The sequence below is a fragment of the Polypterus senegalus genome, chromosome 14, assembly GCF_016835505.1.
Source record: "Polypterus senegalus isolate Bchr_013 chromosome 14, ASM1683550v1, whole genome shotgun sequence".
Taxonomy (NCBI): domain Eukaryota; kingdom Metazoa; phylum Chordata; class Cladistia; order Polypteriformes; family Polypteridae; genus Polypterus; species Polypterus senegalus.
The window spans coordinates 9,214,724-9,231,030 of record NC_053167.1 but is presented as its reverse complement, the minus strand read 5'-3'; the positions used below and the strand labels follow the sequence as shown (position 1 = coordinate 9,231,030).

The 16,307-nt window shown below is 36.9% G+C and overlaps 1 protein-coding gene across 2 annotated transcripts; it reads left to right on the top strand.

Moving 5' to 3' along the window:
* The first annotated feature begins 764 nt into the window (after positions 1-764).
* rbck1 (RanBP-type and C3HC4-type zinc finger containing 1) lies at positions 765-16,297 on the top strand. Of its 2 annotated transcripts, none has more exons than XM_039735862.1 (13): positions 765-988; positions 1,087-1,155; positions 5,403-5,544; positions 5,654-5,750; positions 7,143-7,341; positions 7,450-7,607; positions 8,559-8,732; positions 8,988-9,148; positions 9,299-9,410; positions 9,498-9,677; positions 10,017-10,115; positions 13,335-13,478; positions 15,577-16,297. In XM_039735862.1, the coding sequence occupies exons 2-13, from the start codon at positions 1,104-1,106 to the stop codon at positions 15,655-15,657; spliced, it is 1,599 nt and encodes a 532-aa protein (XP_039591796.1). In that variant the 5' UTR covers positions 765-988; positions 1,087-1,103; the 3' UTR covers positions 15,658-16,297. The 2 variants fall into 2 exon arrangements, with proteins under 2 accessions (XP_039591796.1, XP_039591795.1); XM_039735861.1 differs by having other exon boundaries at positions 766-988; positions 5,400-5,544.
* The last annotated feature ends 10 nt before the right edge of the window (positions 16,298-16,307 follow it).

Below are 16,307 nucleotides of genomic sequence, written 5' to 3'. Positions count from 1 at the left end.
TTATATATACAGTATATACAGTGTATATATATATATATATATATATATATATATATATATATATATATATATATACATACACTAGGTGGTTATAGATAGATAGATAGATAGATAGATATCCAAAAACACAGAGGTACCAATACTAGGTGTAATTTTCCTGCAAGGTTAAGATATCTGGGCTGTCATGTTATTTCTTCTAAATTGTTATGTTATTTCATCTAAATTAAAGCTGGGCGTATCTACAGCTATGGTAGTAATCAGAGCATTCCTTTGTGGGAAGTCTTTTTATAGCTCTAAATAAGTACTTTCCATCAATCCATTCTGATGTTCTTTAGTTCATCATTACAGATTTGGAAGCCCTGTCTTTTTGGTTAAGACCCTATATGAGTAAATACGGAGGGTGCGCCCTTTACTTTTTCCTGCCCCGGGTTGCTCTTCGGACCCTGCGACCCAGAATTGGACTACGCAGGTTCGACGGGGTATGATTTTTCAATCACGAAGATACCCTTTCTCACAAGACTTACCTGTGCTTATATTTAGACTTTGATCTGTTTCGGGTAGAAGCGCTCTCCCCCACTTTGTTTTGATCGACTTCGTCCGTGCTTTATGTCACCTGGCTGAAGGCGCGTCCTAAGCCACACACGCGACGCGCTCTGCCCGCGGATGACGCCACAGACACGAGTTTGGGAGAAGTGCGCCTCGCTGGCGTAGCTGCTTCACTTCCTGCTGTAGCTCACCGACCCTTCTTTCACTTTCAGTTCTCTGTGCGTCGTTCGCGAAGTGGTTGGAAATCGAAGTGCTCGGGAGGTCTGTGCGAAAACAAGCAAACAGCTCGGGACACTCAACTGGCAGGCGTCAGTGGTAAACCCCGCATTCGTGGAACTACACGGCGACAGCTTGAGAGTGCATGGCGTAGGGAAGTGTGCCTACAGGGGATGGACTTTACCTGTGGGTTCTGAGCGACGGTAATCTATGACACCAAGTGCAGGTATTGCGCAAAGTTGTAGCTTCGTTTTACTTTTCCAGCTTCAATGTGTTTTTTTTTTTGTTTTGTCATGTTTTTTCTCACCTTATTGCCTCTTTTAGACACACAGTGACCAACGATGGCAACTGCTCAAAGTCCAGGAATTTCCTCTCCAGAAAAGGCCTTAGCAGGTAAGCCCACTGAGTATCATGTCGGTGTTTTGCCTGGAATAGGAGTTGATAAAGGAGATGAGGGGGCAGACACAACCCTGATAGACTTAAATATATCAACCACATGAATAACAACAGAAACACAAAGGTAGCCCCACCAAAAAAAAAGAGTGAACAGTAAGTCAATGTCCAGTGTGCTCATTTGTGTAGAATGGGCGTTTGGCTCCAGTTATCCAGGAAAATTTATATGTATGTATGTACAGTATGTTGGTTGAAGAAGTCTCTAGGATTTTTTTGCTTTATTAGTGGGATACCCTTTTTTTCCCAAAGTCAATTGGACAGCACCTACAGTAGGTAAAATCATTTCCAATCAGACATGAAAGGTATTTGTTTATTTGTCAGAACAGATGAGTAAAACATAACAAAAACCTGCCATTTGATGTAAATCATCCAATGAATATGGGAATATCAAGTAACCCTCTGAATCTTTTATTGAGAAGTACCACATCTTTTTGCAGGAATGTAATGCGTTTTCATGGGTGTTCATTAAAAGAGCAGAATTTAATTAAGCAAACTTGTACTAACCAGTAAGTGGTGGGTAAATGAATCGGAACCTAAAAATAATAGCACTAGATCCAGGGTCTTCAGTTAGTAGCTTGTGAGCCAGATCCTCCAATAAACATGTTTTTTCAAGTATATTTAAGTTATGTAGAATCTATAAACATTGGGCATCAATAAAGTCAGACACAGACAAAGGGGTTGAAAAGAGCAGGTGCTGGATACACATTAGCAAGGCATACAAGGTATTGGAGAAAATTTGTAATGAAATTATTATCACTGTTATTATTATTGCACTTACAGCAACAGGGGCAGGGTTTCAGGCACCCTCAAACCCCCATCCTCTCTGAAATCTGTTACATCAAAATAGTGGACATAAATGGTTTGTCCTGGTAAATTTGGGTTGTCTTTCAGTTTATCATTGGTTACAGATGTATGATCAGACTAAACATATCAACTAACCAACTTTGGATATTGTCTGTTAATACTTGACTCGAATGTGGTGTCACATCAACTGACAGAGGTATCTGTTTTCAACAAGATTCAATTCACTTTATCCATGAATTTAAACTCTGGTAAAATGCATATGAACATACTATTTTAATATGTGAAGGCTTCATTATGCTTAGCTTGTATCCATGTATCTTAGGGGAAGCACTTGTTGCACACTTTTGTTCAGTTATTTAGCAAACATGAAGTAGTGTTATGGAGACAGCAAAAAAAGGGAACATTAAAGGCAGAAATAGTTGACTTTTTATGGTTCTAAAACAAAAATCAGAATCAAAGTAAATCAGCTGAAGGAGATTTTTGTAAAAGACCAGGTAATCCATTGCTCTGGAACCTTTACTTACAATGTACCTCCCTATCATCTGACTGCTGTACATACAGTATTGTGCTGAGCAATTTCAGTCAATAGTATGTTGATTAGGGGTTTAAAGACACATCTCAATTGCCTACCTGACAGAAGTAGTCATAAGCAACACATCCATCTTAAGCAAACAGAGCTATCATTCCATTCTCATGTTTTTTGGCTATGTACATAGTACTATGAATGTCTTACTTGCATGTCTTTACTGACTAGCGACTAGGTATATAGTTTCCAGTTCCAGAAGATGACATGCTTTCCTCCAAAAGGGTGTAGACAACAGCCATTTCTGGAGCATTTTGATTTCCAGCTCAGCTCTAGTTCCAGAAGCTGATTTAGTAAAGTAAATTATCCCTTAATTCTCAGGAATATAGTTTTTTTTTTATCTTTTATCGAATTTATTAAAAACATATAACATTCCACACAATCTAGTGAAAACTTACAAAACTAAATTCAAATCATCCCCCACCCATGAAAAAGAGAGGAAGGCCAACAGCCAGAGTAAAACAACGGAGAGAAGTAAAGAGATAAATGAGTCTTTTCCCCCAATATAAATGCTTATTCTAAAATATTATTGAATAGGTCCAGCCAGGTTTTTAAAAAGTTTTGAACAGATCCTCTAAGTGAGAATTTGTGGGTTAGGATTCTTCCAGTTGAGCAAGATAAGCCTACGTGCTAATAGCGAAGGAATGGCAATCACAGTTTGTTTGTCCTTTTCCACTTTAAGCCCCTCTGTGAGCCCACCAAACACAGCTATTATTGGATTAGGGAGGATTGTGACAACAAGGCTGTCTGATAGGCATTTAAAACATTTTGTCCAGAAATATGTTAATTTGTTACTCACCCAAAACATGAGGCCTAGTGAAGCTGGAACTCGATAGCAACGTTCACAGGTTGGATCTTGCCCTGGAAACATTTTGGACAATTTTAAGTGAGATAGATGTGCTCAATAAAAGATTTTTAATTGAATAGTTGAATGCTTTGCACATATGGAGCTAGAGTGAATTTTGTGTCTGGCTGCCTTCCACTCTTTCTGAAATGTTGAGTAAGAGATCCTTTTCCCCACTGTATTCTGGGATCTTTAAATGGAAAGAACTTTAAAATGTTTTTATATATTATAGAAATGCTGTCTGAGGCCCCATGACTGGCCAGTATCTCTTCTGGAATAGAAATAAGTGGGAGGTGAGGAAAATTGGGCAGATTTCATTTAGGAAAGTTTCTAATTTGGAGATAGTGGAAAAATTATGTTTATGGGAGACTAAATTTGGAATTTATTCGTTCATAGTATGTGAAGACATTAGCGCCACAGATAAAAATATTCTGTAACTTAAAGTGCTTTCTACATTGGTTCCATATTCTGAGTGAATGAAGGATAATTGAGTTGTTAGTGTATTGACTATACCTTGTATTTACTGGTGTACAAAGCAAGGAAGATAAAGAAGTACTGCAGGATTTCATTTCTATTGCAGACCAAGCTAGTGTGTGTTCATCTGTCTGTGTCAATGCCCAGGTTTTTATAGCTTGTATGTTTGCTGCCCAGAAATAAAACTGAAAATTAGGTAGAACCATGCTGCCTTCTGATTTAGGTCGTTGTAGGGTCACCTTTTGAAAGTGTGGGTTTTTTGAATTCCAAATAAATGAGGTTATGATTAATAAATCTTTTTTTAAGAAATTAGGTTCAATGTATATGGGGATATTTTGAAATAGGAACAGAAGCTTAGTGAGGATACTCCTCTTGACAATGTTAATTCTCCCTGCTAATGGAGGGTAGACAACATACCTGGTTGTGTGCTCAAAGAATGTGCCAGTCAACTGGCTGGTGTCCTCACAGACATCTTCAACACATCTCTGAGCCAGTCGTCAGTCCCAGCAGTCGACCACCATCATACCAGTGCCGAAGAAGTCATCAGTGACATGCTTGAATGACTACCGACCAGTTGCACTCACGCCAGTCATTATGAAGTGCTTTGAAAGGTTAGTCATGTCACACATAAAGACTAATCTCCCTGCCTCCCTTGACCCTCTTCAGGTCAACGCTCAAACAGGTCAACCATATGCTCTGCCCTTCACCTCTCCCTGACACATCTGGATAAAAAAGACACACATCTCAGGATGCTGTTCATAGATTTTAGCTCCACCTTCAACACAATCATCCCTCAAATGGTGATTGCAAATAGCAGTGGCAACAAGGGGCATCATGTCTAGTACCACATTCTAGTTTGAAGTAATCTGAAATAATGTTGTTAATACAAACTGAAGCTTCTGGACTGGTATACAGTAGTTTGATCCATGTACATATGTTCTCACCAAGCCCAAATTTATTTAAAGTGGTGAAAAGGTAATCCCATTCAACCATATCAAATGCTTTTTCTGCATCCAAAGATAATATAATCTCTGGAGTGTTTGAATTTATGGGTGAATATGCAGTATTACATTAAATAGGTGTTGAAAATTGGAAGCCAAATGTCTACCTTTAATAAATCCAGTTTGGTCTTGTAATATTACTGAAGGGAACACTTTCTCAATCCTTCTAGCTAGAGTTTTAGAGAATAGCTTAACATCATTATTCAGAAGTGAGATTGGTCTGTATGATGCACCTTGTAATAAGTCCTTATTTTTCTTAGGAAAAATGGTAATTAATGCTTGGCAAAAAGTTTGAGGTAGAATTTTTTTTGTCTCTGGCTATAAATGTTGCTAATAAGAGGGGAACAAACTTAACTGTCGAGATTTAAAAATTAGTTGTTTTGCTGGTGGCGCAGTGGGTAGCGCTGCTGCCTCGCAGTTAGGAGACCCGGGTTCGCTTCGCTTACTTAACAGCTTTTTGAGTCCTTTTTTATATCAGCAGAGGCACTGGCATGCACGTTTTCACAAGCTGTAAAACTAGGTGATAAAGATGAAGCCCTACGATGTGCAACAGAACTTGCAGAAATGCACGCTTCACTGACAGTTAGCATTGCCAAGGAAATGTATCCATCATATGAAGTCAAGTAAGTGAACATGCAATGGTTCACCTCTGTCTATGAGATTTAAATATTTTATTGGTCTTCTTTGTGTAAATACCTGCTGCTTAAATACTACTTAATTGGGCTGTTTCAGACTGAAGGTGGGTGTGGAAGATGCTCATTCAAAGGCCACTGTACCAGTCACAATGGTAGTTCAACCCGACATGACAATTGAAGCCCTCAAGAATAAGGTAAATTCTAAAGATGCAGTAGCAGTGCAAAATATGTTTTATTGGCCAGATCTTCCAGTTGCACTGTCTCATGTTTACTTCTTAGAATAGTTGTACTTCACTTTGTATACATTTTTATCAGTTCAAAGAAACATTATAGAAAGAGTCAATTAAACCTATTAACTACTGCATGTTTCAGTCTCCTTCCAAGTTTTGTTTTACAGGTGCAAGTGTTGACATGAGTTGGAACAGTAATGTCAAAGTTCCATTTATACACAGGTGATGCATATTTGAGAGGCCCATTAGTTTTCTATTGCACTTTACATTGACAAACTCTGAGCATTTTGCAGACTATAAAAATAATTTAAGTGTAATATTCAATAAAACACAAAACAACATATACTGCAATTTGCACACTTATTTACAAACATACATTTCCACTTCCTGAAATTTCTCAAGTGTCCTGTAATAAACAGTATAACATTGTCCATGATACTGGTGAAATATTAGGAATGCCTAATATCTCAATCCTGATACCTTGAGCAGATATTTGTCAGTTGTTTAAATTTCTCCATCTACATTTTGTTAAACATAATAGCAGGGTCTGCAGTGGGCTGGCACCCTGCCTGGGGTTTGCTACTGCCTTGCGCCCTGTGTTAGTTGGAATTGGCTCCAGCAGACCCCCGTGACCCTGTGTTAGGATATAGCAGGTTGGGAAAATGGTATGGTATGGTAAAATAGCAGGGTTTTTTATATTTATACATTTAGAGTAATGGTACTTTTTTAGTTGATACACCTTTTTGAGCTTTTTATTGAGACAGTAAACTTTGAGTTACTAATTTGTACAGAAGCAGAAAACAACGTACCTTAAATCATCTGAAGTGACTAAATTCTTCTGTAATTTGCTAAATCATGTATGTTAGAACAGTTAATTTTGGGATTATTATGATCAGGTGCTGTTCTATATTTGTTTAAGTTTACATGTACTTGTAACTCATTTTAATTACACCTTCCTGTCTCTGTTGCCAGCGAAGAATTCTCTAAAAGGTAAAGTTCCTATCTCCGATATCTGGCCTTTGTAAAACAGAGAACGCATTTTATCTGTTAAGAAAGAGTGTTAGAACAAGCAACAGCACTTTGGTAATATATTTCAAGTGAATGTACAAAGAATGTTAAATGGGGTTGGCCTCAATGATTATTTTTAATTGTTAAAGAAGGATATGCTAAATCTTATTTTTTTCCCAAATCAAGTTTTTACTGCATTTTTATTAGAATATGCCTGAAATAATTTGCAAGTATATGGGAAACTTAAATTGCTTTCCTACTTTTAAAATGTACTTTTGCAAGAGGAGGAAACATGCACAGCATAATCTGGAAGTATTAAATTTTTTTATTTTTTTGCATCCAAACAAGGTGTGCGAAGATTATGGGTTTCACCCTTATCTTCAAACCTGGGTGATTGGGAAGCGGCTGGCTAAGAGCCACGAAACCCTCTACAGCCATGGTGTGCACAGAGATGGCGACTATGCATTCCTTTACATCCAGACAGCCAAGAAAGCAAAATTAACTAAGGAACTTCTTCAGCAGGAGAAACAGCAGAAAGTCTTGGGAGGTGTGTACTGAATATCATAGGGTATTTCATATGCTCCAACCAGCATTCAAGATGAAAGCACTAAAGTGCTGTTCACATTGGCTCACCTTTTTATTTGTTTCATTTCAGAAATTATAAAAGCAGTGGATGGAGTTTCATTGGAGCAACAAGCCATGGGTGACCTCCCTGCCAAACTGCAAAAAATAGATTTGAGAGAGGAAGCTGATAACTGGAATTCTGAACAAGTCTCAGGTGTGGACCCAGAACTTGATGTTGTCTTGCCAATAGTAAGTGCAATATAATAACTTAAAAGTTGTATCTGGCAATGGGCTGCATGGTTTTGGCAGGAAAATAATATGCTGTGAGAACCCCACTGAGGTAACCAAAAACCACACCTAACTGGATGTGATGTACTGGGAGTGCTGCTGATCTCTAAATGATGAAACAGAATATATACAGTATGTTAGCTATGCTGTATAACTCCATCAAAAGGTAAAAAATTTGTTTTAATACTGATTTATCAATTTCTAAATTAAGATTATACTTTCAAGAAATCCTTAGAGATTGAAAAGCATGATATTATTATATGAAAGGTATATTTGAAAAATGCTTTTCAAAACTATATGACACCTTTGGAGCTTCTGTACAGACCATGTGAGGTAATTGCAATATATAGGGAGAAGAAATTTGCTGCACGTCCGACTTGCCAAATTCTTTGTATTCCTGAATTTCTAAATTTGACATTTTAATGCAAAGATGTATAAACAATGGATCCTGAAGTGGATGGCTAGAGGAAATAGTAAAGTAGACTTCCAAAAAATCAACTGAATAGCTGCAAATAAAAGAATCAGTTCATAGCATGTGATTGAAAATATCAGCCCCATGCTTACAGCTGCAATAATTAAATTAAATTAAAAGATTTAAAAAGTATAATATAAAAGGCTCACATTACATTCTGTTAAAATATAAGATTGTACATAATGATATGACATGCTGTCTGATGAATTTAATTTCTAGTGAGAAATAGACTACCAGTAGACTGTTGTGCTGTATGTCCTTGCCTATACCTTTTGAAAACCATAATCCAGTTAGTTTGTGTTTGTTTCAGTTTTTAAATTGAAACCAGTATTATGTTTAGGTATCTTGCTATGTGAATTCTTGGTCCATGAAACTATTCAAAGAGCTTTTGTAACTTTGCTACCTGACAAGATATGCAACATTGAGACCTTTTATTGTAGATTGGCTGGAAGTGTGAACAGTGCACATTCATCAACAAGCCTAGCAGACCAGGGTGTGAGATTTGCTGTGCTGACCGACCCAAGAACTACGAACTGCCTGAAGAGTACGAGCTGGATCAAGAAGAAATTAAAAGGATGCAAGAGGAGGAGATATCTTTAATGCTGTATAAGCAAGTAAGAATGTATTTGATTTTACAACATAGCAAAAGCATAATAATAATAATAACAACAATCTTTGCATTTATATAGCGCTTTTCTCACTACTCATAGTGGTCAGCAATTGCAGGTTAAGGGCCTTGCTCATGGGCCCAACAGAGCAGAGTCTCTACTGGCATTTTATGGGATTCAAACCGGCAGTCTTCCAACTGCCAGTGCATTGTGGTCTTCTGTAGTTTCAAAAATCTAATTTCTTTTCTGCCTGAACTGCAGGCCATAGAACTGGAGAGAATGCAGAACTTCAAGAAGCTTATTGACACTGAAGATCTTGGTCTAGTCCCCAACTCAGAGGAGGTGGAGTGCCCCATCTGTTACTCAGTGATAGAGCCGGGAACAGGTGCAACTCTCCGGGAGTGTCTGCACAATTTTTGCAAGTAAGTGAGTATGGTAAAGAGTACAGATTAGACAGGTCTTCTGAGTGATCTACTAATAATTTGGGCTACAGGCTACAGAAATAGGAGGTTTACCTTTGTGTTTTCCATTGTATATAAAAAAGTATTTATTTTATTAATCCTCTGATACAGAGAATGCTTGAAGGGAACAATCATTAACTGCTTGGATGCAGAGGTTTCTTGCCCCTATAGGGACAATGAATATGCCTGTGACAAAAAACTTCTAGACCGGGAGATCAGATTTGTAAGTTTCTTCTTAAAATCCATAAACATTTGGTGCATCTCTATTACTAGCAGTTCCTTACTATTCTGCTTCTATTTGCCCTGCCAGGTTCTGTCTCAGGAGGAGTACCAGAAGGTTCTAGCAATGCGTCTTGCCATTGCAGAGAACCAGAGTGAAAACAGTTACCATTGCAAGACTGCAGACTGCAAAGGCTGGTGCATATTTGAAGACCAAGTCAATGAGTTCATGTGCCCTTTGTGTAATAAGAACAACTGTTTGCTGTGTAAGGTCAGTAAGTATAGTCACCTCAGTCCACAATGTAGGATCTAATGTGAAATAACCAGCATGTACATTGGAAATAAATGAGAAGCTTGCAGTAATGCCTAATAAAAAATAAAATAAAAAATCCTGCTTGATATTGTCCTGGGCCTTCATGATGAAAGTCATGTCTACTGTTAGAACTCACCTAGTCACATTCTTTTCATCATTAGTGTAATGCTTGTGCCTCTATACATTTTAAGTATGCAATATCAAGCAGTATAAAGGGGGTATAGACTTTTAATATTTTAAGCTGTTACACTAGATTAAGGGCATCCTTTTTTATCACTTAATATTTCTTGGCTATAGGCAATCCATGAGGGAATGAACTGTAAGGAGTATCAGGATGACCTAAGAATCCGAGCAGAGAACGACTTAGCAGCCAAGCAAACAAACGACATGTTGCAGGTAAGTAGTCCACTCTAATTTTGCTTGCATAAGTTTCTGCTTTTGTAAAATACCTAATTGGTAATGAACATGTACAACTTGTGCGGGGAGTCTTGTATATTTTGACATTTAAACTAGGAAACGTTGTAAGCAGAGAACAAAAAAGTAAACAAGTCTGGGGAGCAAGACTAATAAGATCAAATTGGAAATGGACACTCACTGTAATTTTATTCAGAAGCTATTCTAGAGGATCACCAGAATCTAAACATGCTCATTATTAAATGTCTAACATCTGCAAAGTAATTGGATAAGGATTTTTTTAATATGACATTCCAAATTATCAATTTGTCAATTTATTATAAAAATAGATTCATTTGGTAATAAGATTTTTGTCTACAAAATTAACAAAAGCTTTTATGTACCTACTGTATATAACTCTCCTAAAATTAACCAATTTGCATAATTTACTGTTAAAGTAAGTTTCATATTTATTTACCTTGTTTAAAATGATAAAATGCAAAACAGCACACATCCATGTGAGTTGTTTGTTGAGTTATACATTTATGTTAAATACAAAAAAAAAAAAAACTTATTTTAAAGATTAAAAAAAATGTAAGATAATGCCTCTGTAAATCTGTAGTCAGGCACTCTGCTTTGGCAAGAGCCTTGACATTTTTTGGGCTGACCAATAGCATACTGCTTAAGATAGCTTTCTTTATAAATGTCATTTTTAAAGGAAACCACAAAGTTGGACAGGCAGGTGAAGGACAGTGGTATATGAAAGCACATGTTGTTTTGCTTTTGCTACTGCAAGTGCCTTTCCAGCACTTTACTTCATTGTGTATTACCTTCTACCTTTTGAACTTTTGCTTTTCCATAAAGCACTGTCTCTTGTCTTTATTTGACTCCAGTGTGTCAGTATTTTATCACCATATCACCTTGAGGTTTTGGTGATTCTTCTGTCCAACCAAATTACATCTTGCACTGTTTTTTCATTTACACCAACTACTGAAATGTAATTTATCCAGCTTCTGGTCCTTCATCCTTAGTGTTACTAAATCATCAAGCTTTGAAAGCAAGCAATGAAAGATGGATGAAAAAAAAAATAGGGGATCCAGTGAAAGACAGCAAAAATACATTTTGGTTTTGTGTCCAGGAAATAAACAGTGACTCAAATATTTGCAGTATCAGGTAAATGTAGGGAAAAGCATTAGCCTGAGCAAAGCTGAAGTTATGTGATAGGCTGCTGCTAGGAAATTGAAGCGGTCACTGAAAAGTGTAGGTGTGGACGATTAGTTAGTTTGTACAGTGGTTAGAAGGATGGCAGATGGGAATAGTGCAAGGCTGAGGATTCGTCTGTAATCTGTCTGATATTCATAATAGTGGGTGGAGGTAGTAAATTGAAATATGTGTGAAACTTGATTGTAGACAGTCTTGTATGCTCATGCCAACCAAGATACTGATAACCAACCCTAAATTTAAGGAATATAATGAAATGGAAGCAAAAGGCTTGATGATAAACAGAGGAAAAAACTGCATGCTGACAATTAAATGTCAAACGTAACAGGCATGGAGAGGATAGACATAAACCACTGTGGCATGTGTAGTAAAGCTTTCAAAAGGAACTTTTTCTACTATACAGACCATCTATATTATTCTTTTGTGACCTGTGTGGTGGGTGAAATGATCTAAAGTTAAATGTAGCTATCAACAATGGAGCTGTTTTGAACATTTAATATGAGTGCAAGTACAAGGACTAAGGTTTGAGCAGAGGTGTAATGTTTAAGGATCTGGAAGGCTGCCTTTCGTTCTTTTAAAATGACCTTCTCTAGCACTAAAGAAATTTATTCAAGTAGCTTGTGATACAAAAGTGAATCAGATGTGAGCATTGAAAAGAGAACATGAGTGAGAGTGAAAAAAAGAAGGTCTAAGACTGGTGAGAATTGCATAAAGAGAAATGAGTTTCCTCAAAAACACTGAACATGATGCACTAAAATAGTATAGGGAATAAGAAGTAAGCTAAGGATCACCAAAACTGCATGAAATACAGGAAGGCAGTTTGGGAGATTTGCTGCTGATCTGTGCATAACTAATGGTAGTTTGTAACATGTATGTTTTATAGCATGCACAAATGGAAATGGTGCTTTCTTATAGTTGGGGAATTTAAATACTGTGTTCAAAATATTGATTCTGCATTGCACAGTTGTGCAGTATTCTATCAGCGCTAAATATTTTCTCCTTTATTTTTACACATAATGACTGACTGGTCTTTAACAAAGACACTTTTTACATACAAGCAATTCAAATAAATTTATTATGTTACTAGGATAATGTCCTATTGGAATTACACATTATTAAAATGTAGCTTTTTCAGTATAAAATGGTTTATTGAAATTAATCAAATAATTTGTAGTATGATTCAGAATTTTGCAATTAACAAGGCTGTAGTAATTATCCTACACTACACAGCGCTTACATTACGCTTATATTAACCACTGTATGCATGTTAAGAATACAAGGTTTTAAGGTAACTGAGCAGTAAATAGGTTCAATAAAATTCCCAAGCCACACAACTTGCAATATCCAGCAGAAGAGAGGAATTTTAGGCATATTTGTATTGCATTCTTTATTCATACTATGAACTTTAATACAAAATGTGACAAGAATAAAAGTAATGGGGTTTTTGTATTGTTTACGAAATAAGATGACATTAAGGATATGCAAGTAGGAGTTGGATTTAATATGTTAAATACATTTGGTATTCTTTGCAGTAAGCAATTTTTTGTAGCATTAGCTTATACAGTATTATACATTGTAGTTAAATGATTTTAATATGCACTGATTTACGGCTGCTTGACCTTACAATATTTAGACCTTGGAACATCTGTTTGATATTCTTCCATCCAGCTGTTGTAGTAAAGTATTTTGGAGAAAAAAATCATTACTCGAGCTACCTACTATATGTATTCATTTACACAGCACAAGAAGGGAATGTGGTAAGGACTGAACTGTTCTGGTGTAGTGGAAATGTGACATTGTGTTTGGCAAAACAGCAAATAGTAGCTCACCAACACATAAGTGGCCTTAGCCACTTAACTGTGTGAGCAGGACAGGTGTATGAGGAAGGTATATATGACATCTGTCCATGCTTAAAGCAGAAAAGGTCAACCACTCTCCTTCATGGTTAAATAAATATTTTAGATCCAAAATTGATTCCAGTTCTGATGTGTGTCTTGGCAGACCCTTGTCCAGACTGGGGAGGCAATGCATTGTCCAAAGTGCAGAGTCATTGTCCAAAAGAAAGATGGTTGTGATTGGATCTGCTGTCTCATGTGCAAAACAGAAATCTGCTGGGTGACCAAAGGTCCACGCTGGGGCCCAAATGTAAGTACCTATTGTGTAGAAGGAAAATGCACTTCATATCCATTGTTTTCTAATGCCAAAGTATTATTGAGAAACAAGTCTATTTAACAAAATAATGTCACCAAAGCATGGTTTGATGAATTGTAGTACATCCTGTGCAAAATGAATTGTACACAACAACTGAATTGAGTTTCATTAGTTTATTATTTTTAATACTAGAGATACTGTTAGTGTCTCAATGTCCAAATATTTGGACTGTGGTGGGTGTTTGCCAACCACCATTCCTGAGCCGTGAACCAACAACTTTTGGGTTACAGATAGGACAGCTCACAAGCAGCGAGGTTGACATCAAGCCGAGATCTCTGTCAGCACCCTGCTCCTTTGTGCGCTGTCAGATAGTAACACTGTAAATATGATCTACATGCATCTGTATAACACAATTCTCAAACCTGCTTAATCCATTTTAGGTTCATGTGGCCTGAAGCCTTCTGTAGCAGCATTAGGCACATGACAGGAAGTAACTATGGGCCATGTAAGAGTCTGTAATAGGTCTGTTCACTCACTCACTCTATAAACAAACATAACATTTTCAAACCTGCTTAATACAATTCAAGATTGCAAGAATTGGCCTTGGACACAGTACTGGGCAATAGATTAACCTACAATAATTACAGAGTGCATGATTGCTGTCAAATTAAAAAAAATATATAAACATTCTCTTGCAGTTTGTATGTTATTTTGATGCAATAAAAGGGAACATCCAGATAATGTGTTGGGTTAAGGAAAGTCTGTTGGTTTTACTTAAAACTCACATGATTTTTTAATTATATGAAGTAGTAGTAAAAAATATGTTGCTATGGTCAAGGAAGGAGGAAATAAAAAAGCTTTAAAACTTTTATTACATAAGCATGCTAAAAGTATGCTAACTATAAAATGCCAGTATTGCTTAATTTCACCCTCCCACATGGAACCAAAATATCCTGCAAAAGCCTGGCCAAAAGGACATGGCCAAATAATGCTACCAGTGATACTGCAGGTATAATTTGAAGTGGGACCACAGATGAGATGTAGTACATTTCCCTAGCCAAGTTCACAACCATTTATTATCAGTCCTATTGTTTACCTGTACCAACTTAGAATCCATAGTTGGCAGCAGTAACTCAAAGTACTAAATTGGGAATTGGAAGGCCTAACCAAAACAAAGAAAACCCAATTACAATTCTTGGAATGTATGCAATCACCGATGATCTGGAAGTGCACAGTGCTGACCTTTATACCAGCATGACAATGATATAAAGGTCAGCCCTTTATACTAGCAACCACCAACAAAACTTAAGAAAATGGAATACCTTTGGGCTTCAAAACCCTATTTCAAACATGGAATATTTGTCTAAAGCATAAGGGGAACCCAGAAAGATAAAACTGCTAATCACAAACGATTGTTATATTCAGTAATCTTTTTAGAATAAAGCCATGGACTATAGAAAAACCTACAGTGATGCAGCCACTTTGCATTATATGGAACAAAAGCCTTAAATGTGAATAACAACTTGGAGAAAATTAAGGCTGGTGTCTAAAAATGTAAGAATATATTTGAAAATCTCAGAAATCTAGATTTGGTTTTTTTTTATCATTTTGTCTTGGAAGTTAGTTGACTTTTTTTAAGAGTGTGTACACAATACAACCAGAACAAGCTTCCATTTCCATAGCCACAAAAACAAAAGCTTTATCCTCTAAGCTTAGACTGGTGGACATAACTTGGTAGGGACTTTTTCTTTTTAATTAAAACTGAGTAAGAAACGGTACTAGCAATAAAGAGACAGCTGTGAGGTGGGCAAAAGTATTTTTACTAGCCCAGCAGTGTAATTTGTTACTTTATTTAAAACGAGATAAACTCTTCATTGTGTTAAAAAATCATTAGCTCCTGTTTGTAAGTACAGAAAACACTCATTTATCTCTGACTGGTAAAATATGGTTTGTCTTCACTACAGAGTTTCTGTGTTCATTTTAAAAGAACACACTACTGGTCAAAAGTTTTAGAACACCTCTGTTTTTACGGGAATGCACGCAGTTTAATGTTGTTTGCTTTCACTTATTTAGAACCATCTTGCCTTTGCAGGGGAATGGAGACACTTCTGGAGGCTGTCGGTGTAGGATTAATGGAGTTCCATGCCACCCAAACTGTCAGAACTGCCACTAAATTCTACCTGTTTAAGAGAGACTGCTGTATTTGTTTGCTCAATGCCAGCTATTGTTGGTAGTGTTTGTATGTTGAGGGTCCTTGCTACACTGCTGAAAACCTGGAGAACAGATGTGTAAACACAAGACCTTCTTGCTTCTAGACCTTCTTGCATTCTTGGGGGGAAAAAAGTGCTTTTGTTGCAAATTCTGCCTGGCATGGTGTTTCGTTTACAGTGTTAGAGATAGAAAACTGAGGATATTCAGTCCAGGAAAACCCTAATTAGAATACCGGGCATTATCAGGGTAGTTAGTACGTGTGTTCTGTCTTGTATTGCACGTGGTGTTCACTGCATTTGGAGACTCTGTGCAGCCTGGATTGTCCAAAACTTGGGAGTGGTCTTATTGAGATCACCAGTGCTAGGTGCATCTGTGAGAGTATCAGCTGTAGCTGCTACCTGTATATTTTAATAAGTTACTGTTCTGTGTTAAAGACAGATAAACACTAATCAGAATAAATGGTGACCTGCTCATCAAATGTGCTGTGACATGGTGAACCAGCTAGACGCAGACCTTAAATAACTAAAGTGATGCACTTTATCAACGCTAAATAACCTTGTTAATGTCACTGGTAATGTATATTTTGGTAATTGAAGAATTAACACTTTGGCT

Excerpts from the sequence above, each read along its gene's own strand:
- rbck1 (XM_039735861.1), top strand. The coding sequence starts at position 1,104 with ATGGCAACTGCTCAAAGTCCAGGAATTTCCTCTCCAGAAAAGGCCTTA. Across the intron at positions 9,149-9,298 it reads TGTCTGCACAATTTTTGCAA|AGAATGCTTGAAGGGAACAA; the intron begins GTAAGTGAGTAT and ends CCTCTGATACAG. Across the intron at positions 9,411-9,497 it reads TAGACCGGGAGATCAGATTT|GTTCTGTCTCAGGAGGAGTA; the intron begins GTAAGTTTCTTC and ends TTGCCCTGCCAG.